Source organism: Typha angustifolia, chromosome 15 (genome assembly GCF_048772165.1).
Source record: "Typha angustifolia cultivar Huaian chromosome 15, ASM4877216v1, whole genome shotgun sequence".
Lineage (NCBI taxonomy): Eukaryota > Viridiplantae > Streptophyta > Magnoliopsida > Poales > Typhaceae > Typha > Typha angustifolia.
The window spans coordinates 1,674,624-1,696,624 of NC_133253.1; the positions used below are offsets into that span (position 1 = coordinate 1,674,624).

Consider the following 22,001-nt stretch of genomic DNA (forward strand, 5'->3'; position numbering starts at 1 on the left):
AAAGAAAGAACAAGCAAAATTTGCAAGGTGAGGCACTGATGGATGGTTGATGACTTTGTTTACCTTTTTCCAAACATAAATTAGCTTAAGAGCATCTCCAATAGGTTATTGGCTCCAAATTTGGAGCTCAAATATTTCAAATTTAATATATACTATACTAAAATAAATTAATAGATATTAATAATAGTTTAATATTAGATTCATTTTAAAGTCTATAATTGTATTTTTGTTAAAAAATCTATTGATGAAACTAATTGTACACTAAATTAAATAATTAATATATACAAACGGATTTTTTTTATAAAAAATGTCTATATTAGGACAAGTTTGGAATTTTAAAAAAAGATTAGAATTGTCTCTAAATATCTAAATGGGACTTCTAAATTTAGAGCTGACAATCCAATATAGAGCCCCAACGGAGTAAAGGGGGCTCCAAAGTTAGACATTTGGAGCTGAGATGAATGGAGAATTTTCACGCCATTCTGAAGTCATAAGTACGTCACCTAGGGCAATAAATGTTAGTTTGGAAAATCTAAGTTAATTTTGAAGAAGGTGATAGGTATTCTAACATTAGTTCCGGGTTAATTGTGGTTTTGGATTCAGCGTAGTCATCAATCGTATCGTATTTGTGCTGCAGTCCATGCATGTTAATTACCATCACCATCCAAGAACCTCTTCCAGTACCAATGTTTCTTCCACACCCTCTCCGTCATGTCCTCGATCGGCACGTTCTTCGTCTCCGGGAGAAAGAAGAGCACGAAGAGCGACATCACGATCACAGACCCGGCAAAGAAGGCGAAGATCCCATATTTGAGGTGGCACAGCGTAGGGAGGGACGCCTGGGCGACGACGAAGGTGCAGAGCAAGTTGACGCAGACGGCCACGCTCTGCCCGGCGGACCGCGTCTCCAACGGGAAAATCTCGCTGGGGACGAGCCATCCGAGCGGGCCCCACGACCACGCGAATGCGGAGACGAAGAGGCACGTCATGACCAGGACGAGGACGACGTATCCTTGACTGAGTTTGTCGGAGTGGTCGGTGATCTTGACGCCGTACACGACGGTGATCACCACCAGGGAGAGGAACATCTGCACCCCGGCCTCCAAGAGGAGGAGCCGACGGCCCACCCAGTCGACTAAGTAGGTCGAGACCAGCGTCGAGAGCACGTTCACCATCCCGGTGATCAGCGCGGAGTAGAGGGTGGCGTTACTCTTGAAGCCGACCAACTTGAAGAGCACCAGCGTGTAGAACATGATCATGTTTATGCCAGTGCACTGCTGGAAGATCTGCATCCAAATTGCAAAACATATTTCCGGCGCCGTTAGTCTTTGTAAATATATAGTAAAAACAATATACAAGATTCAAACAAATTCATTTTTGGCATGTCACAGATCGGATGGAAACAACTCCCGATTATAGATTTGGTTAACAAATGTAAGTATATATATCTATCGAACGGGATGAATTGCCCACTGATGCACGATTCCATCTCGTAATGTACCTGGAGAAGGATGGCAATGATGAGCGGTGGCCGATTGCGACGGAGGAGGAGGTTGCAGAAAGGGTGCTTGACCCGATGAGAGACACGGCTGGCCTCGAGGAGTTGGTTGAGCTCGAACTCGATGTCGTCGGTGCCGCGCATATTCTTGAGCACGGCCTTGCCTTCGTCGAGGTGGCCACGTTCGATGAGGCTGTTGGGGGTGTCGACGATGAGCAACGCCCCGAGGGTAAGGAGGACTGCTGGTATGCCGGCGAGGGAGAGCGACAACCGCCAGCCCCATGGGTTAAGCCTGTCATGTATATATATATGTATCAATTAATTATGTAGCATCAAGTATATATAACGAAATTGTTGGTGATCAGATGTGTACTTGGAAGTGCCATAATTGACGAGGTTGGCAAAGAGGATGCCAATGGTGACATTGAGCTGAAACAAGATGTTGAGACCTCCACGGATTCTGGTCGGTGCTATCTCCGAGAGGAACACAGGAACAGCCTGCAATATGTATAGTTGTCGGCAAAATTAGAGAAGAAAATTACAGGATTAAATACATTTTAATTCTATGTACTTCAGACTAAAATCAATTTAATTATTTCTCTCCCTACAGTTTTAAGTAAGTTGTAATGGTTAGGTTTTTCAATCCAAAGTTAACTGTATTTATTTATTTTCTATTTGAAAAAACTTATTGCAGCTTTGAACAAAAATTACTTTAACTCTATAAACTTAATTTTATTTTGTCCAATGAAGTTTCTCTCAGAATATATATATATATATATATATATATATATATATATATATATATACATAATTATTTTGATCATTTTGTCCTCCTTTTAATTTGGACATGAGTTCAGGAGCTAGGGCACAATAATACAAGATAAAATTCGAAAAAGGAAAATAATTTTAGTCCAAAATAGATTAAATTATGCAACTTTACAGGGTAATTATTACACCGTTCTATTCTATACTGCAAACCAACCACCACCGATGATAAATAAATGACAAGTTAAGGATCACATTAACACAAGAGTAAGACCGAATGCACTTTATTCACCATTTCTTTATCTGGGAATCAAACTGGATGCTACTCTTTTGAATACTATATGCGAAAGTTTAGATCAGTTGGACGGAAAAGAAATAAGTGAAAGAGTTTATATAACATATTAAAGAGTTAGATTATACCTGATTAGCAAAACCAACACCACAGCCGAGAAGAATTCTGCCCACAATTAGCATTGCTAGATTCTGTGCGGCCCCGTTGAAGATGACGCCGGTGATGGAAAATCCGCCAGCGATGAGCATTGTCATCCTCCGGCCGAGATTGCGAGTGGTGTACGCTGCGAAGAGAGTCGCCGTGAGGCCGGCGAGGTATAGGGAAGAGGTGAACAGTTGTAACCCCTGGTTGTCATACTTGCAGTAGTTGCTATCTGCTTCCTCCTGGTTCCGGCTGTACACCTCAGGGAAGAACTTGATGAGGAAACCGTCCATTGAGGTCACACCACCTTTCACATTATTATTATTCGTCATTAGACTAAAGACTATCTTTCACATGGATATAAAGTCTAGTGTTCTCTTATAATAATAATACTATCTTTCTACTGACCGACCACTTTGGTTGGTGGTCTTTTTTTTTCTTGGATATATAAACGAATATTGTTGGGATCATTGAAGTTTTAGATCTTATATTATTTGCTATATGAATCGTCCATCTAATCTCTCAATAAAACAACAACACCCTCAAACTAAGACATATTTATAGAGATTTAATAAATTCATCACACAAGATATAGAGTGTATAGACTTTAAATCATCCCAGGTAGATTAACTATTATCTAAGTTTAATATCCATTTGTACTGCATAAACTCATGTACGGACGACAAACTATGAGACTAGATTTCATATTTAATTTTATTATTGTCATACAATATTGGCTTCCTATAAATATTTTATGTGGCAACTTATTACTGTTGCCATGCTCTTCTTGCACAATATTATATTATACATGCTTTGGATCAACTGGTTATGGGATCAAATCCCATTTTGCCAACCGAATCAAGATCGATTGAATCCCAGGTCAGTTTACACAGAAAGAACAACCATACGGATTGAATGGAAAAACGAAATCCTACTTCCAAGATTTAGTTCATCAAAAGAAGAAAAAAAAGGTCCTAATTTTACAAACAGCTATTAGAAATTTTCTTTTTCGTTGGCATAAACACAAATATACCAAACAAACTTGTTGTTCTTGATACTTGGATTCTTTTGATTGATGATAACGAGCTGGTTTGTTTAAGAGAATTGGCCAAAACATATACTCTCTTATACTACTTTTTCATTAGAGAATGAAGAGTAATTAAGTAACACAAGTTGATACCATCATGCATATTCTTAATATATAGTAATACCAGCAAGAAAAGATAAAATTCTATATCTTTTACATACCTGAGATACCCACATCATATCCAAACATCATTCCTCCGATGGCGGCCATCATGGACGAAGTTATCACTATTGGTGTGAGTTCTGCCTCTAATTGAGTGTCGACCGGCCAAGCCGCCATCGAGAACCCTCCGATCTGCATCTGAACGGATCTAAGGAACGGACAGTTGAAAGACAAGTTGTATATCCCGTTGATCTTAGAACATGAGAAGTATAGCGACCACTAAGAGCTAGAGGAACCAAGGAGAAAAGAGTAATGGCGAGTTCCAGTATTTTGAAAGCCTGGGGTAAGAGAAAAGCTGAAACCATGGAAGCATATATTGAAATCACCTTGGTGGTCTCCGTTGAATTTGTTTAAGCTACCACTTTGATTAATTGACTTGACTGACTAGTGCATAATTTTAATCAGGATCAATGTGCGGTTGGGTTTTGAAGCAACTCTTTAACTTTTCTTAAGCCTTATATAGTGACAAGTCTTTAAGTTATAATATAGAATTTAGAAAACTAAGAGTTAGTCTAAGAATCATATGTACTAGTCCAAAGGGTATATATCTATACAATGGATTAGATCAAGAGTTAGGTAAACAGCAATAGAGATATATAAATATATATGATATCTTATGTAATTATAGTTAGAATGACAATGAAGTAGGGATTATAATTTTCGTTATCCTACTTTATATCCTACTTTATATTCCCCTGTCAAGAAAATAAAATGAAATTCTTCTCTTCAGGTCTACTATCGATCACCTCGATCCTTGTCTCATTGTAAAGATCTCTTGATGGTCGCCCAGTCAAATGCAAATTTAACGCTCTAATTGAAATCGATGGATCCATCAAATATTCTTCTCGTCGTGTCTGTGCGCACGCGAGCGTTGACATTGACCCCTATTTGATAAAAAACAAGTATCGGCATTGACTTTCAACATCAACTCAAACTAAAGTAAGCAAGGCGTCGTGTGGAATTTTAGCAGCTCTGAGATTCCATGCAAGCCATTAAGCCAGGTGTCGGCTCGCTGTTTGCTGACGGGTGGGTAGGATGAGGGAGACCGGTAAGAACTCACGACTTTGGGAGTAACTAACTACACGAGATGCATGCCATGCAACTCCCTGCTCCCTGAGTCGTTCTTGTCTTGTCCTTCCTTAATTTTCACATTGTGAGTAGAAGAAAAGTTTTCACTAAAGTGGACTTCCTTGTACACTTATTCATCGATATGATCCGTTCGTCAAATTTAACACTAAAAAAACCTCTTTTTAATGTTAAGTTTGATGGATGAACTGGATCGGTAAATAATGTTTTAAAAGACGGCTACAAGAGCTAACTATTAAATAATATTATTCATTGACTAAAATGAGAGACTTTTTATATTTTAAAAGGACAGAAAAGTTCGAACAAGATTTAAACTCTGATATCAGTTTAACTTAGTGAGTCCGACCTCCTAATGCAGTAACATTTTGGGTGCAAAAGTTTCTACATCTTGGTTAGATATTATATAACTGAGTCACCATTCTTGTAACGCTGTCCAATTTACTCTGTAGAATGGAACTTTCCGAACAACTTCTTATGTATAAAAGAAAAGTACTAGCTTGTGTACATCAAATTGATAGAGAAAGATACCAATGAAAAAGACACTAGTCAAGTCTTCGTTCCTCTTAGAAATACCCTTCATTACTTATAAACTTGAGTAGATGGAATCAGAGATAAATACTTGGCAATTTTGGTTTGAAGTCTTAGAATGAATGTCAAAAATCAAAAATAGAAATCTTGACAATTTCAATCGCAACAAATGAATTTCGGGTTTAGGTACAACGTCAAACTGAAATCCAAAAATCTAGCAAATAGACCTTAATAAGTTATTCGCAAGAATACAAGTCAGACAATGAGATTTCCAACTCTCTTTTAGATACAAATACATTTATACTCCACTAATTTTTTAGCTAATATAATATGATGTTTAGTTTAGCCTTCAAATCATATATGTCGTCAAATAATTACTTTGAATATAATATTATCGAGACCTGCTCCAAATCGTTATGCTCCTGAGCTGCTTCTTCAAGCCAATCACACTATCGAATCATCAATCGAGTTGAGTCGTTGAACTAAGCCACCAAGTTACTTAATCACTAATTTCTTCATAATATTGTTTAAAATTAAGGTAAAATAAACCTACTACTATTACGTCAGTCACGGAGAAATTACCTAATAATTTTACTACAATTGTTCGGTAAACTGCCAGCTAACTCTGCCCTGTTTTGTATTAGATTTTGGTGATAGAGAAATTTCCTTGGCTACTTGATTGCTTGTTTGAACAGCTGAACCAATCGTTGCTTCCACTTGTGACTGAAGATGACGCTGTTAGCAACTAGGGAGCCATGAATCCAAAGCGAGAACTGGAACATTAAGCGAAAGATGTGGCTTTCCATTCTGTCATCTCAGGAGTGCAAGCCGACTGCATCAGTGTAAATGACTTCTTTTGCTGATGGAATATTCAAGAGTGCTATGCCTAAAGAAAGTACAAGCAAAGATGAAAGGGTATAAAGGTAAGGTGCTGACGGTTAACAACTTATTTACTGCTTCTTGGATTTATCGATGGAGAAGCAAAACCTGAGACATGGTCGTCATGAATTGTGATGTTATCAATCCCATGACATCTTAAAACGCTTCGACTGATAAGAAAAACAGAAACCCAGCCATCAAAGCTATTCAAGGTTTTTAGCACATATGCTAACGAATCAAATGTTCGTTCCATACAACAGAAAGGCCATGGACATTCGATAATTACCACAAGTATACATCAATCAGTTGACAGACATAACTCGGCATTGTCAGAGTTAGAAGACTTACAAGATTGATTACCAAAACAGGGCAGCAGAGGATGCATAGTCTAGAGATTAGAACATCTTTAGAAAAATAGACTAGTACTAGTTTGCCTGAACTAATTGCATCCTTTCTTCAGAGCTCGACATTTTGGACCTCTGTTCTGCAAGGAGCGACTGCAGGTCGCTGCCGTTTGCCAAGCTATTGAACTCGACAGATCTGGACGGATCTGCTGGGTAACACCTTTGGCAGAATGTCATAAGCCTTTTCACTGACTGCAGGTACTTGCGAGTGGTCTCGTCATTCATAATGTGTGCCACACTGTTTGTGTAGATCTTCTCACGAGCTGAGCGCTCATGGATGCCAACCATTGTCACACCTATTGGCCATGGTGAATTTCCAATGGCTAGCTTGATGTATTGGTCCATTGCAGCCAAATAATCCCGATTCCTGCAGCACTCGACGATCACCAGCAGTGCTTGTCGAATGTCATCTGGAAGAGTCTGCAACAGGAATAACTAACATCTTTACATGCTTATTCAAATATAATGTTGAATAAGTGACATAAAATAGCATACTTACCTGACTAAATGAGACATAAGATCAAGAAGCAATAAATCCAATGGTTTCTTTTCAAGAGTTTCACACTACCGAAGGTAGAACAATGGTCAAGAAACAAGCTAACACATAAGTCACAGTACACCTACCTAATGGTCAATATATATATATATATATATATATATGATTACATATGTGTGGTACCACAGACCCACTAACATTAAACACTGCTAGTTATACCATAGGTAGTGGATTCAAACATAGAATAGGCAAGAGAAAAGGAAACCTAGCTTCGTTAAAGACGGCCAACATGACAATCATTATTAATGGAAAAGATTGATGTTACAAACTTTTTTGTACTAACTAATTTAACCTACGGCTTAAAACAAGAGAATTTTCAAGATTATATGGTGTTGATGTATAATATCAACCTTATGCAACACCTGAAAAAGTTTACATCAATTTTGCTACCAAAGAAATCTTTCACTACTATGATTGGACTTCTCCAAGATTAATATCAGGAAATATGTTAACATAGAGCAAACAACATATAGAGAATTATAAGCCTTAGACTTTTGCTTCATTATTTGATTAATTAGATGCTTCAATGATGATAACAATGCGACAACCATAATGAAAATGCTAATAAGGGCCATCATGCCACATCCACCATTCTAACTACTATTGGTCAGAACAAAACATGACCCTATCTACATGCCAATGACCAGAGAACTTACATGCTATGGACATAAATTGTATGCCGATTTTATTGTGCCTTTTGTCCATAGAGGTTTCTTACAATTTCTTTTCTATCCAAAAATCATTCTATACAAGATTTATTGAGATAAAGCTATATGGTCAACATAAATGGATCAGCATGTGCGGCAGTATATGAAACAAAGTGCAGAAACTAATTTTCCAAATAAAATAAAATATGACCCTTTTCTGATCTTCAAAAGAAAGAAGGATATAGCAAAGAACATTCTCCAACAGGAGGAAAGAAAAGACTGGAAAAAACATAGGATGAACTTACTTATAAATCCAAACCTGAGGAAAAATTACAATAGAGCTCTAGTGCTACAGAAATTCCATTACATTTCTTCTTTCAAGGGCACTTTATGATCTTGAAAATACAATATCCCCAACCCTAATCAAGAGAGAAAGGGAAGGAGAGAAAAAACATCAAACATGAGAAGTTAGGAATCATGTTCGGAGTACATTACCCAATGACTACCAGAGAAATGAATTTGAGTACTAAATCATGCTTAAACAGCCTCAAACTCAAGATTGGGAATAGGTCCATCATTCTAATCCAATTGCCAGAAATTAGAATTTCATAGGAGACGCTGAACTCATTCAGGGCTTGAAGTCTACTGACTCTAAAAGAAATATGACCAGCATTAGATCGTTTACTATCTAATCAACTCTTTCTGTCCTATCTATGAAGGCTAGCAACCGTCCAATAATAAAGAATGCTAAAGCTACCAACTAGTATCATAAGATTAGCTCAGAGTATAATGATAAATCATAATTGAAGGCATGAAATGACCACCGTCAGATAAACATGAAAGTGGCTTAGACTGGGAGACAACAGGTGAATGAAAAAAGTACCAGTAAAAGAAAGAGTAATATAGAAATTCCAATGGGCAGCAACAAGTCTATCATTCCTGCAATCTTGACATCAAGTTGATATTGGGAAGTTCATCACATCCCACTCCTATTCATAGGAAAAAGAAAATTGTCAGTTCAATTTCACATTCTACTACAAATAATGCATGCATACTGCATAATTCACTTCTTTTACAACCTTTTAGCAGAGTCCCATGGCTTAGAACCTTCACTCATTCTAAAGTCATAAATATGCCACCTAGGTCCATAAAAATTAGTCTGAAAAAACCCAAATTACTGAGAAGGACAACATATGAGGCACCCGACATACACGTGATTCAGTCTAAATATTGAAAACTTCATAGGATCATCAATCAAATGACATGATATAGGTCTAAATCTTGATTATATCAATTCCTAAAAGCTAGCATACAAACTTGCCAACTGTAGATCGATTAGAAGTCAAGAGACCTCTACTTGCTAGAGTCATCCCCAGTCATATAAAGGCCCAACCACATCAGATGGTTGATGTTTGATCATGACTGCATATGGATTGTGACGCTTATTTCTGTTTTAGGTTTGATTGTTTAACAGATAATGACCCCTTCGCCGGCTATGAATTAATAGTACAGAATCCTTAATTGTCAGCCATTAGAAAACTCTCATAATTCGTTCTTATCTTCACCCTCGCATTCTCGTCGTGCAATGTCCTTTTATTGGACTACAAGACTCCTTGATTTCATAACTCAATAGATAACATCTCCACGGTTTTCGACTTCATTAAAACTAGAATTAAAGGTGACAACAACATGATGCTTGAAGTCAAAATCCTAGAGTTAAGGTGACAACTAAAGTTATAAGATTCCAAAGCAGCATCTATTCTAAATTAGTAGCCATCCGAAAGAAGAAACTAACTAAGAAAATACACCAAATAAATAAACAACAATCGGGAGATCAAACGGGCAAACCTTTTTCCGGCACATCTTGAACAGCGGCTCCAGATACCGCGCGCACTGCTTATACGTGGCGACGATCGCCTTCCCTTTCGCCGTCCTCCTCTCCTTCTCCGGCATCTCCTCCACCTCCTGGTTCCACTCATTCAGAAGCCTCTTGAAGAAAACAAGAATCTTGTCCTCATCGCAGAGCGCCTCAAACTCCGACCTCATCCGCTTCGCATCCTTATCTCCTTCGACCCCCACCGACGCCGCACCGTCTCCACCGACCTCCTTATCCTCCCGATCACCGAAAGCACCGACCTTACCATTTATAGGAACATTGTGGTTCTTGCGGAGCTCGTAGATATCCCGTAGGAAGTCGTTGGTCTGGCCCTCCGTCATCTCAGCGTCGATCTCGAGGGGGCCTGACTCGATGACGGATCGGAGGCGGCGGAGGCGGGCGGCGTCATCCTCGCCGAAGAGGGTGACCGGCTGCTTGAGGAGGCGCAGGCGGCGGATGACTTCTAGCCGGGGGAGGGCGGGATCTTCGAGTTTCTTGTCGTCTTCATAGATTGAAATTTGATGACTGGAAGCAACGGTGGGTGGGGATTTGGACCGGAGGCGGCGGTGCTCCTCCTCGCGAATTTTTTGGATCTCCTTCTGCTCGATCTCGGATCTCTTGAGGAGCTTCCGGCCGCCGAAGTCGGACTCCAGCATCCGCCGCTTGCGCTGCAGCTCGCGCTTGAGCAGATCCATCGGGTTCTGGAAGACTGTTCGAGAGAGATCGGAGAACGATTAAAGGAAGCAAAATGTCTTGCTAAAATTCTTGGATATCTCGGTTCCAGAAGCTTCCCAACGTAGACGGGACTTCTAGATGGCGGGTATTCCGTTTTTTATGAATGTGTAGTTAGTGGGTCATGATTGGGCCTAATTGTTTCACAAGGCCTCCAAATTGGCCTGCGTAGTATTTGGGTTAATAAATAATAATGGTTTTTATATAAATAATAGTTGTCGCAGTGCAGTGATAGTTATTTCGGATGAAAAAAAAAAAAATTCTAGACAAAATGTCTAACCGCTCCCTAATATAAAATAAATATGCTTCAACTTTACTAAGTTTTAATCAATATATTAAACTATCTAATTTATAATTTAAATTATTATTCCCCAGTCAGTAAGTCAAGTCTAGTTAAGTCATCAAATTATTAAATAATTTTTTTTATCATTCATGAGCCCAAATATTAGATATAAACTCGATAAAAGGCTAATGTTTTTCAGAGTCACTTAGACCCCACTAAGTTTTTAACTAACATAATAAGCTACATAATCTAGACTTCAAATCATATGGGTCGTCGAACAATTGCTACAAACTAAACGTCGCTAAGACTTATTCCAAATCGTCGGGCTATCGATCTGCTCTTCCAAGCCAATTACATTATCGAGTCATCAATTGAGTCAAGCCGTTAAGCCAAGATATCACACCAAACCACTAAACCACAAAATAATTTATTCATAATATTATTTAAGATTGGAGTTAAACTCATACCCTTCTTGGTATCGGAGAAGGTAATATAGTAAAGTTCGGTTAGTTTAAGTTTTTTTTTTAAGTAAGTTTAAGTAATTTTTTTTTTATCATTCATAAGCTTGAAAATTAGATTTGTGCCGGGCAAAATGCCAATCCTCCCTAAATATATAGACACTTAGGTCTTACCGAGTTTTTAGCTACCTAATCTAAGCTTCAAGTTATATACATCGCCGAACAATTACTGCGAACCAAACGCCACTAAGATCTGCTCCAAACTATTGCGTTGACAAGCTGTTTCTTCAAGCTAACCGTATTACCGAATCATAAATTGAATCGAACTAAACCACCAAATCACCGATCACCAAATAATTTCTTCATAATATTACTTTAAACCCATGACTTCCTCGGTCATGGGCGTGTAGTTTAAGTAATTTTTTATAATAATTACCTCTAGGAGTTGGGGACGTATTAGGGTAGGATTTATTTGCAAACACAAGTAAAGAAAACTTGTTAATACACGGACTGAGTAGTGTGGCAACCAATTAACAATTGGCAAGTACAACTGATGTAGCGAATTCTTTCAATCGTGCCGCACCCAATCCGCTCATTCATATCGGTTTGCTGACGCTTCTCGAAACCGAGACTTTGTTCTCGCTCTCTCCAGAACCCACCGCCCTTTCTTCTACATAGAGCAGGGCGTCACCGTCATCCCACCGAAGATTTCTTTCTCCTCTCCTATCACGTAAGAGAGCTCTATCAAATTCCACTCTTCTGTTTTTCTGTTGTTTTTATTTTTCGTTTCCTATCATGCCTTGCTCTGTTTCCTAATTACTGCATATATTTGTGTATGATGGTAGTGGAGGTCGTGTTGAGTCTGTTCATGGATGTGCTTCTGTTGGTCCTCTTGCTGAAACTCTTGTGCATTATATGTCAGCTAAAGCTCATACTGTTGATTGTTTATGTGCTCCTCCTTTTTAGCTTCCTGTGTGTTTGATCTCTTGTGTTGCTTCTGTTGTTGCTTATCAATCGGTGACGGGTGCTCCTTGCTTTTGATGGAGAAAGGTATTCTGTATTGGTTTTGTTAAATAGGAATTCTATTCTCTGTTATCCATAATGATACTTCTGAATGCTTTTTGTTTTTTTTCCCCTCTCAAATTTTCTTAATTAATAAGGCTTTTCTACAGATAAGGTAACAAAGTAATAATTTTTGTTGAGGAATTCTACACACAGCCTATAACTAATTGGATCTACATGAGATTCCTTAAGATGGTTTTCTCCTGAGATACTCTAGAAGTGCGCCTATTTAACTCACCTTGCATGTGAACCAATAATTTATCTATCTTTCCCTTTTTCTTTATGTGATTTATTTAATTCCTTCTCTTAAATACCTAGTTATTGATTCTCTTTCTCTTTCTCTTCTATCCTCTGTTTGAATTGTTGGAAGAAGTCAAGGACTAGATGAAGAGCATGCTTATTAGTATTAGAAAGTAATGTGATCCGTAATTAATTTCTTGCAATATGTCCTGTGTTCCACTTTATGACTCTCCTTTTATATGTTCTGTTTATAGCTGTGCAAAATGGAGCCCATGTAATTTTTGTTGTACTGGCATGGTAATCGAATCTAGCAAAACCCAGCAAATGGGATTAAATGAGAATTCTTATTTTAAGTTGCAATGGGATTAAATGATGAAAGTTGGTAGAAGATGCTGATTCAGAAAATTCATACTGCTCATTATGCAAGTGTTTTGGTGCGTCTTCATTCCTAGGAGTAGAAACAGATGAGTAGATGTCATAGTAACATTTTTGACCTTCCTAATGACGTTTGGTGTTTGGAGAGAAGGGGAGTGCATTGACTAAATGAGAAAGAAGAAGAAACAAAGTGACAAACTGGATTGGGAGGGTGGATGGAAAAGGAATCATTATTCTTGTTCCACTTGGGCTATTCTTTTTTTTTGCCTTTTCCAACTATCAGTTATGATCGAATACTTTTAGGCAGCACGTTTGAATAATGAAACATTCTTATAAGCCTTTTCTCATATTCCTAATATTTGGACAGATTTTTTTTCAGTCAGGAAATGATAAGAACAAAAGCTATTGTACAGCAAGGGAATAGTCTTTTGTTTCAACTATTTCAAGTAGTACAAAAGTTCTTTTCTGGCTTGCTTATTTATGTATGATCACACTCTCCGTTAACTTGGAAACCATTGCATCTTTTCTCGTTTCTTCTCGCATTGTCATTAATCCCCTGTGGTTTCCTTCTTTTATAACTTTATTAGATTGACTCTGTTTTACTTCTCCCAGCAATTCCTAACTGTTTTTGTATCTTTCTACCAATAGAGACCTCAATATAGTCATGAATACAAGTTTTGTTCTGTGGTTTCGCTTCATAGTAGCCTGAGTCAGGCAATATTTAAGTAATATTTATACTCCATTTTCGGAATTATATTTTCAAATATCTGCTACGCCGTTCTCTTTAATTGTATCATTTTATTTGACTGCCAATAACTACGCTCATTCCACAGGATGGCTGAGCAATTCTACACTGTTGCATCCGATAGTGAAACCACTGGCGATGACAAAGCACAATCTTCTTTTGCTAATGTTGCAATTGGTATTGACGTTGGAACTTCTAAGTGCAGTGTTGCAGTATGGAATGGTGCAAGAGTTGAACTGCTCAGGAACACCAGAAACCAAAAGTTGATGCGGTCATATGTGATGTTCAAAGATGACACTCCTTCAGGAGGAGTTAGTCAGGAACTTGGCCACGATGAAGGAGAGATATTTTCAGGAAGTGCAATATTTAATATGAAGCGTCTGATAGGAAGAATGGATACTGACCCAGTGGTTCATGCCAGCAAGTCCCTTCCCTTTCTGGTGCAAACATTGGATATTGGTGCCAGGCCATTTATTGCAGCATTGGTGAATAATATGTGGCGATCTACCACACCTGAAGAGGTTCTCGCCATCTTCTTATTGGAGTTGAAGTGCATGGCGGAGATGCAACTGAAGCATCCTATTACAAATGCTGTCCTAACAATTCCTGTTTCTTTCAGTCGCTTTCAGCAGACCAGGATTGAACGAGCCAGTGCAATGGCTGGATTACATGTACTGAGGTTAATGCCAGAACCTACTTCTGTAGCACTTCTATATGCCCAGCAGCAGCAAAAGTATTTAAATGAAAATATGGGAAGTGGTAGTGAAAAAGTTGCACTTATATTTAATATGGGAGCTGGATATACTGATGTTGCTATAAGTGCAACTGCTGGAGGTGTTTCTCAAATAAAAGCGTCATCAGGTTGCACTTTGGGTGGAGAAGATGTACTTCAGAATGTCATGCGTCATCTTTTGCCCAATTTTGACAGCTTCTGTGATGATCGTAGTGTGGAGAAGATCAAGTCAATGGGTTTACTGCGTATTGCAACACAAGATGCAATTCACAGGTTGTCTAGCCAGCCGAGTGTCCACATCAATATGGATGTGGGTAGTGGGGTAAAAATATCGAGAATCTTGGACCGTTCAGAATTTGAGCAGATAAATAGAATAGCTTTTGAACAATGTGAGAGGCTCATAAAACAGTGTTTACATGATGCCAAGTTAACTGCAGAAGATATAGATGATGTTGTATTAGTGGGAGGGTGTTCTAACATCCCTAAAGTCCAAGATCTAGTGCTGGGTTTGTGCAAGAAAGAAGATTCCTACAAGGACATTGAGCCATTAGAAGCGGCTGTATACGGTGCTGCACTTGAAGGAGCCATAGCTTTGGGGATAACTGATCCTTCAGGGAGTTTGGATCTGCTAACCATCCAGGCAACCCCTCTAAGCCTTGGTATCCATGTCAATGGCGACAGTATAGCGACAATCATACACAGGAATACAGCAATCCCTGTCAGGAGGGATATGTTGTTTACAACAGCACATGACAACCAAACTGAAGCTCTAATTGTTGTTTATGAAGGTGAAGCAAAGAGTGCCAAGGAAAACTCACTCTTGGGCTATTTCAAGATCACAGGCATCCCACCAGCACCAAAGGGGACTGCTGAGATTAATGTTTGCATGGACATTGACGCTTCAAATGTTCTTAGAGTTTTGGCTGGTGTAGTTGTAGTGGGAAGCCAACAAGCTGTTTCGCCATTCATTGAGGTCAGAATGCCAACATTGGATGAGGGCCAGAGTTGGTGTGGGCAGGCTCTTACTGAGATGTATGGCGCAACACTGGGCTTGGCCACAATCCCAAAGAAGCCGCAGCAGTAGAGCGTTCTTACTTTTACCAGTTGACAGTTCAAAATACCTCCAGAATATAGCTAATATTACCGGCAACACTGCAATGGTTCTAGAGATGCCTTCGCTTGTTTAGTGTGATGGTGATTAAGTAGTACTTGTCATCTTTCTTGCTTGTAAATCCGCCTTCTGTATTGATGTCTATGCCTTGTCATTTCTATGCATTAAACTTGTAAAGGGAGGAACAACATCGGTGCTGTCTTTTAGCATTTGTGTTTCTGGTTCATGAAGGTGTATGTTGTCTTGCTTCTTGTCCAGTGCTAATAAAATGAGTCTTTGTAACGTGAGCTCAAGCATCGAATTGTGTGTGCCGGTCTACTTCTATAAATGTTGTTGAGGTCTCTTTTCCTCTGGGCTTCTTACCTATCCTTTGATATCTACGTAAAGGAGAATTGATGTATTTAAGAATATAGTAGGAATACTACTGGTTTTTATGTTTTAATTATAATTTCAGTTGAAAAATAGTATGTTTTGAATGTCTTTTTTAAAAAAAAAAAAAAAGATTATTTATATTTTTACCCTTCTAAAGTTTAAAATCTCTTATATAATATATATATCCTTTTAAATTTCATACTGCTCATTTTCTTTTAATTACTTGAATATATCTCTTATTTATTTAAAATTAATGTAAATTAAAAATTGATAATAGATAGAGATCGATAATTAAATTTAATTTGAAGTGTATCTCCGATAGAGATTTGAATCAAATTAAAATTGTCTAGGATGGCTAGGGGGCTGTCAAGAATTACTAGATTCAAGTCAAGCTTGATTTCTAGCTTCATACAAACTTAAATGCTTGAATCTTCTTAGCCTTGAGAGATTAAACAATGGAATTGGAGATTGTGGATTAAGACAGGGTTTTAGTCTGATAAAGGGAATTACACCCCTAGTACTGGGTTATTCACATATAAATAATTCCACTTTCCATTAATTCTGTTATGTGTGAAACTCTCTGACTATGTCAGAGCCCCCTACCTTCTAAAATCCATTGACGTAATTAGCTAAACTGTATCAAAACAATTGATTCTTAAACAGCCAATATATCAATGGCCGTGTAAGAGCAGGCTAACGATGAACAATTGCTTGGCTTTGTTATCGTTGGGGAAAATGAGGATTTCCTCCATTTCTTTATCCCCAAGGTCAACAACAACGGTGAGTGGGGATCAAAATTTACAAATTGACATCAAATTGGAACATAATATTAGAAATAATAGAGAGAGACATTCCTGGTTCTTATGTCGAACGCTTAATAATATTTACTCCTTGTAATGTGAGCTCAAACAAGATGAACTGTTTGTAGATCTGTTAAGTGATTAAAGATCAGCATGCACTAGAAACTAACACCACATTGCAGTATTTATCTAAGGCTGCCACAAGCTGAGGAACAAGTTTTACTATCTGGAAATTTTCATCTCAATTGCTCAACAACAGTAGATATATATATATATATAGCAGACTGAAGCAAAATAACAAAAAAAGATCTTCTGACAAGAATTTGAAGAATGAATCAGTTCTTTCTGGCCCAGCAGTGCAGCATAATGTTCTACCAACACAGTATAAAACCACTAACAAAACCACAGAGTATAACAAAATCTACAGACGAACTCGTTCCGTCTCCGTCGGCAGAGAGGACCGGCAGAGCGGGCACGTACGCCTCAGGCGCAGCCATTGCTCGAGGCACGGCTCGTGGAAGACGTGGGAGCACGGCGTCTTGGTCAGTTTCGATCCTTGCTCAAAATTTTCCAGGCAGATCACGCAATTCGTCGTCGTCTCAGACCCATCTCCTCCATTATATATGAACCTTACGAGCGTGTCGACGGGAGATGAACGCCGCTGTGGAGGCACAAGGCGACTCCCGCCGGCGGACTGCGGCGGCAGCCGCAACTGGCCAATCAGCTCTGCTTGTTGGAAATATATCAAGGGCACCAAAGCTATTGGTTGGACGACCCTGCTAAGCCGCTGCGCATCGAAGATCTTAACCTTTGCAAGGACGGTCAAAGAGCTGTACCCGGATTGATCGGCCGCGGTAGCCTTATGGTGGACGTACGAAGAGATGGTGTTCGTCCAGAACACGACGTCCTCGGCGACTGGGTGGCGGACCCTTGCGAGCGTGGAGGAGACGGCGAGCTGCACGGCTCCGCGACGGCAAAGATCCCTCGTGGGTCGGCTAAAGGAGAGACGGTGCGTGACTTCCTCGACTCCACTGTAGAGATGAACCCTCGAGACGACCAGTTTAACCTCCGCCATCGTCGACAACGAGTTCTCCGAGAACGAGACCTGAAGGTGGATTTCCGACGGCACCGTCATGGTTCTCTATCTTCTCCTTACACTTGCGAAGCGAGGAGAAACAGAGAAGCGAGAACAGAGCAACGACCGATTAGAGAGAGAACAAGGTGAAGGAGCGCAATGGGAGAGCTGAGAGAGTGGCAGAGGTATATTTATAGGTTTCTAACACACCCGCGTAGAAAACCGTTATTAATCTCACTCCTACTCGAATTCGGTCTTATTTTTAACCGCTGTGATGGTTTCAGAAATTGAGCAGGAGTCGGAGATCCGATTCAAATTAGATTTGCTTATGGATTCGACGCGTATCAAGATACCCAGAAATCAAAATTCGAAATTAATAAACAAACTCATCAAAAATGAACCCACTCGAACTCAAACTGTAGCACAAACGTGTCCAAGTTCTAGCAAAAGAGTTATGGCAGGCAGAGAGAGAGAGCGTTCTTGAATCCGTGTTCCTCTTGCCACCATTTAAACGAAAGATCTTCATTTTTTTTATAAATAATTTAAACCATTGTTCATTGTCTGACAGCTTAATTTGTAAATTAAACAGAAGCGAGGTAAAAAGAAATTTCCTATTAACAATCTACCATCACAGGTAGTTTATTCAGGACATGTTAATAATTGCAAGTTTAAGTTTAATTAGAGGTGCAAAAACTAATTGGTAGTAATTTGATTTACATCTCTCCAACCAATTACCGGAAGTTCATACCATACAGCTTAAATCATTTTAGCGTCAATTATTTTTTCCTCTCAATTTGTGTACTAATTTTTCTTCAAGAGAGAAATTAATAAACATTTATTATTATGTCACAATATACCGATACAGCTAAGATTTTTTTTATATCGTTAATTAAATTCGCCCACATGCAGGCTTTCCTTGCCAAAAACATTCTGGTCTCGGGTACCTTTTTCATTCTCCCTCTCAAGCTCTCAGAAGAGATCGCAACATAATTTCGAAGAATATATGGGTAGATGATTGACTCCAACCAATTAATTAATTAATAGCGCCATTGAATTGAAGAAACAATATTTACAAGAAATAACTCATTACTAATTTGATTTGGCCACCAATACACATAGATGTATACGTCAAGAACCTAACCGGTAAACAATAAAACAACAAAGAATTCAACAAGACAACGATCCAGGATCGATGAGAAGATCCGATGTCATTGTTCTTGGCCGTCCTGCATTGGAATGTCGATCCTAATGTCGTCTTTTTTCCCTTCTTTCTCAGCGATAACGTCCCTACACACTGGGCACGACGCCGAATGCACACCCAACCACTGGTCGATGCATCCGTCGTGAAACGTGTGCCTGCACCTTGGCATCACCTTCACCCCTTCTCCGCCTGCCAATTGTTCCAAGCAAATCGTGCACATCTCGCTCTCGCCGTCGCCGGAATAGACCGTCACCGGGATCTTCTCCACGCGCCAGCGATTGCCGCTTTCGGCTGATTCCAAGGCGATAAGGATCTCATCCCAAGGAAGAGAATCGAAGATCACGTCGCCGGACGCAGGAGGCTCTTGTTGCGTTGGCCGAGGACGACGATGGCAATAGGCGTAGACTGACATGGCGAATAAGACGACAACAGCGATCAGGATGCATGCGAAGACGGTGGCGATGGTGATGAAAGTGTTGAGCTCCGAGTAGGAGAAGGGGTTGTTCGCGGCCGTCGTCGGTGGATTGGCGTGGACGAAAGGGATGGAAGTAACCCCGAAAGAAGTAGCCATGAGAGCAACAGAGTGGAGGAGAAGTGTGTGTAGCGTAGCAGTTGGGAATAAAAAAACTCCAAGATCCAATTTGTTTTATAGGGGCTGTGACTGTCTGAGTCCTACTAGGAGAAGGAATTCGGACAAGATAAAATATATCACGACTCTCCGATCCCTAGTTCTAGAATGTACGGATGAGTCGGGGGTGTCCGAGTCCATTTGTTGGGTTCCTTGGTTTGGGTCAACTCTATTCATAACCGCAGTTACCGAGTCTTGACCGAGTCGCAGGTTAATCTCATGCCAAAAAAACTTTAAGGAAAATCTTTATGTCAACCCCCTCTTTCCTTTCTATTCTTTTGAGCTTGGGTCTTCTGTTCTTTTTGTTCTATTGAAATTAAGGTTTAAAACCGAAACTTATAGAAAAGAAGGGGAAAAATAAAAATATCCCAAGAGACTGTACGTGTTGCTTTATTGATATCAAGAAAACATACATCTAGAGTAGTACTTAGCTAGGTGAATAAAAATATATCACTAAACAATGGCCACCAACTCAATCTTCTCCTCAAATTGAAGTCATGGGCGCGGGCTGAGGGTGCCACATGCCTCCCGCCAGCCTTGCCAATACCTAGCTAGGGTCGGTCCGTCATAGCCCATTTGCGCCACCACCTCTCTCTCTCTCTCTCTCTCTCTCTCTCTCTCTCTAAAAGGCTTGCCAGAGCTAAGCCGCAGATGAGAAGTTGGTCGTTGGCTGGCTAGCAATGACCGGTGCCCTCCCTGCCGGCCCGAGTCCTCACTCTCCTCCCTTTCTCTTCATATTATCTAGTATATGATTTACTCTATGTTTGGCATCATCAATTCTAGATCTATTCACTAAGCCTTTAGCTTATAATTTTCTTTATTCTTTTCTAATCTATTTAGATATATGATACATGATAACGACTTGAGATATATTGAAAAAATATTTAGAACAACGATGAAATAAGCTATAGATGTGAGATAGTATAGAAGATAGTTTACATAGAAATTGAATTGTATCGTTATTAGTTATATTTGTACTTTATTCTATTAGACGATGATTTATACTATAGATAGAATTATAGTATACTTACGTATTAGTTGTTTTAGTTGTATCTTGATGGTTTGTCATGGTCAGTCTAGGCTCTACTAGATTATATAGCTGTCTAGTATATTTGTTGTTGATAAATATAGGATATGTTAACATGTTTAACTTGATGATGTTATAATTTATTTTGTGATGAATTATGTGAGCATAGAGATATATCTGTGCATAGCGGCTTTGCCCGTCCAATCACATGCTCCACGCAATCTATGTGGGCATGTAGCCGTGCACATGCTTGTGTAGGGCGAGGATGTTACATCACAACTCAATTCAAAGAACATATGCATAGATGATTAATTCCAACCAATTAATTAATTGATAGTGCTTGAATGGATAAAACAATATTTACGGGAAGTAACTCATTGCTTATTTGATTTGGCCACCAATACACATATGCATACATCTAGAACCTAACCGGCAAACAATAAAACAACAAAGAATTCAACAGGACAACGATCCAGGATCAATGAAAAGATCCGATGTCATTGTTCTTGAATGTCCTGCATTGGAATGTCGATCCTAATGTCGTCTTTTTTCCCTTCTTTCTCAGCGATAACGTCCCTACAAACTGGGCACGACGCCGAATGCACACCCAACCACTGGTCGATGCAGCCGTCGTGAAACGTGTGCCTGCACCTTGGCATAACCTTCACCCCTTCTCCGCCTGCCAATTCTTCCAAACAAATCGTGCATATCTCGCTCTCGCCGTCGCCGGAATAGACCGTCACCGGGATCTTCTCCACGCGCCAGCGATTGCCGCTTTCGGCTGATTCCAAGGCGATAAGGATCTCATCCCAAGGAAGAGAATCGAAGATCACGTCGCCGGACGCAGGAGGCTCTTGTTGCGTTGGCCGAGGACGACGATGGCAATAGGCGTAGACTGACATGGCGAATAAGACGACAACAGCGATCAGGATGCATGCGAAGACGGTGGCGATGGTGATGAAAGTGTTGAGCTCCGAGTAGGAGAAGGGGTTGTTCGCGGCCGTCGTCGGTGGACTGGCGTGGACGAAAGGGATGGAAGTAACCCCGAAAGAAGTAGCCATGAGAGAGAGCAACAGAGTGGAGGAGAAGTGTGTGTAGCGTAGCAGTTGGGAATAAAAAAACTCGAAGATCCAATTTGTTTTATAGGGGTTGTGACTGTCTGAGTCCTACTAGGAGAAGGAATTCGGACAAGATAAAAATATACTGCGACTCTCCGAGCCCTAGTTCTAGAATGTACG

The 22,001-nt window shown here is 39.6% G+C and overlaps 5 protein-coding genes across 6 annotated transcripts; 1 reads left to right on the forward strand and 4 right to left on the reverse strand.

The window, feature by feature from the left end:
- Positions 1-335: 335 nt before the first annotated feature.
- LOC140779866 (sugar transport protein MST4-like) lies at positions 336-4,205 on the reverse strand. Its single transcript, XM_073125169.1, has 5 exons — positions 3,945-4,205; positions 2,684-3,003; positions 1,872-1,996; positions 1,502-1,790; positions 336-1,286 (listed from the first exon to the last, which is right to left on the reverse strand). The coding sequence occupies exons 1-5, from the start codon at positions 4,081-4,083 to the stop codon at positions 648-650; spliced, it is 1,512 nt and encodes a 503-aa protein (XP_072981270.1). The 5' UTR covers positions 4,084-4,205; the 3' UTR covers positions 336-647.
- A 2,426-nt stretch (positions 4,206-6,631) lies between these two features.
- Positions 6,632-10,729, reverse strand: LOC140776967 (uncharacterized). Its single transcript, XM_073120845.1, has 2 exons — positions 9,894-10,729; positions 6,632-7,262 (listed from the first exon to the last, which is right to left on the reverse strand). Exons 1-2 carry the CDS (start codon positions 10,614-10,616, stop codon positions 6,864-6,866), a joined length of 1,122 nt encoding a protein of 373 aa, XP_072976946.1. The 5' UTR covers positions 10,617-10,729; the 3' UTR covers positions 6,632-6,863.
- A 1,323-nt stretch (positions 10,730-12,052) lies between these two features.
- Positions 12,053-15,947, forward strand: LOC140779443 (heat shock 70 kDa protein 8). Of its 2 annotated transcripts, none has more exons than XM_073124504.1 (2): positions 12,053-12,124; positions 13,905-15,947. In XM_073124504.1, exon 2 carries the CDS (start codon positions 13,906-13,908, stop codon positions 15,631-15,633), a length of 1,728 nt encoding a protein of 575 aa, XP_072980605.1. In that variant the 5' UTR covers positions 12,053-12,124; position 13,905; the 3' UTR covers positions 15,634-15,947. The 2 variants fall into 2 exon arrangements, with proteins under 2 accessions (XP_072980605.1, XP_072980606.1); XM_073124505.1 differs by lacking the exon at positions 12,053-12,124 and adding an exon at positions 12,139-12,444.
- Positions 15,948-19,115: 3,168 nt separating this feature from the next.
- Positions 19,116-19,679, reverse strand: LOC140778403 (RING-H2 finger protein ATL8-like). Its single transcript, XM_073123096.1, has one exon. The coding sequence runs from the start codon at positions 19,677-19,679 to the stop codon at positions 19,116-19,118; it is 564 nt and encodes a 187-aa protein (XP_072979197.1).
- A 1,581-nt stretch (positions 19,680-21,260) lies between these two features.
- On the reverse strand, positions 21,261-21,824 carry LOC140778409 (RING-H2 finger protein ATL8-like). The gene has a single exon (XM_073123107.1). The coding sequence runs from the start codon at positions 21,822-21,824 to the stop codon at positions 21,261-21,263; it is 564 nt and encodes a 187-aa protein (XP_072979208.1).
- Positions 21,825-22,001: the final 177 nt, after the last annotated feature.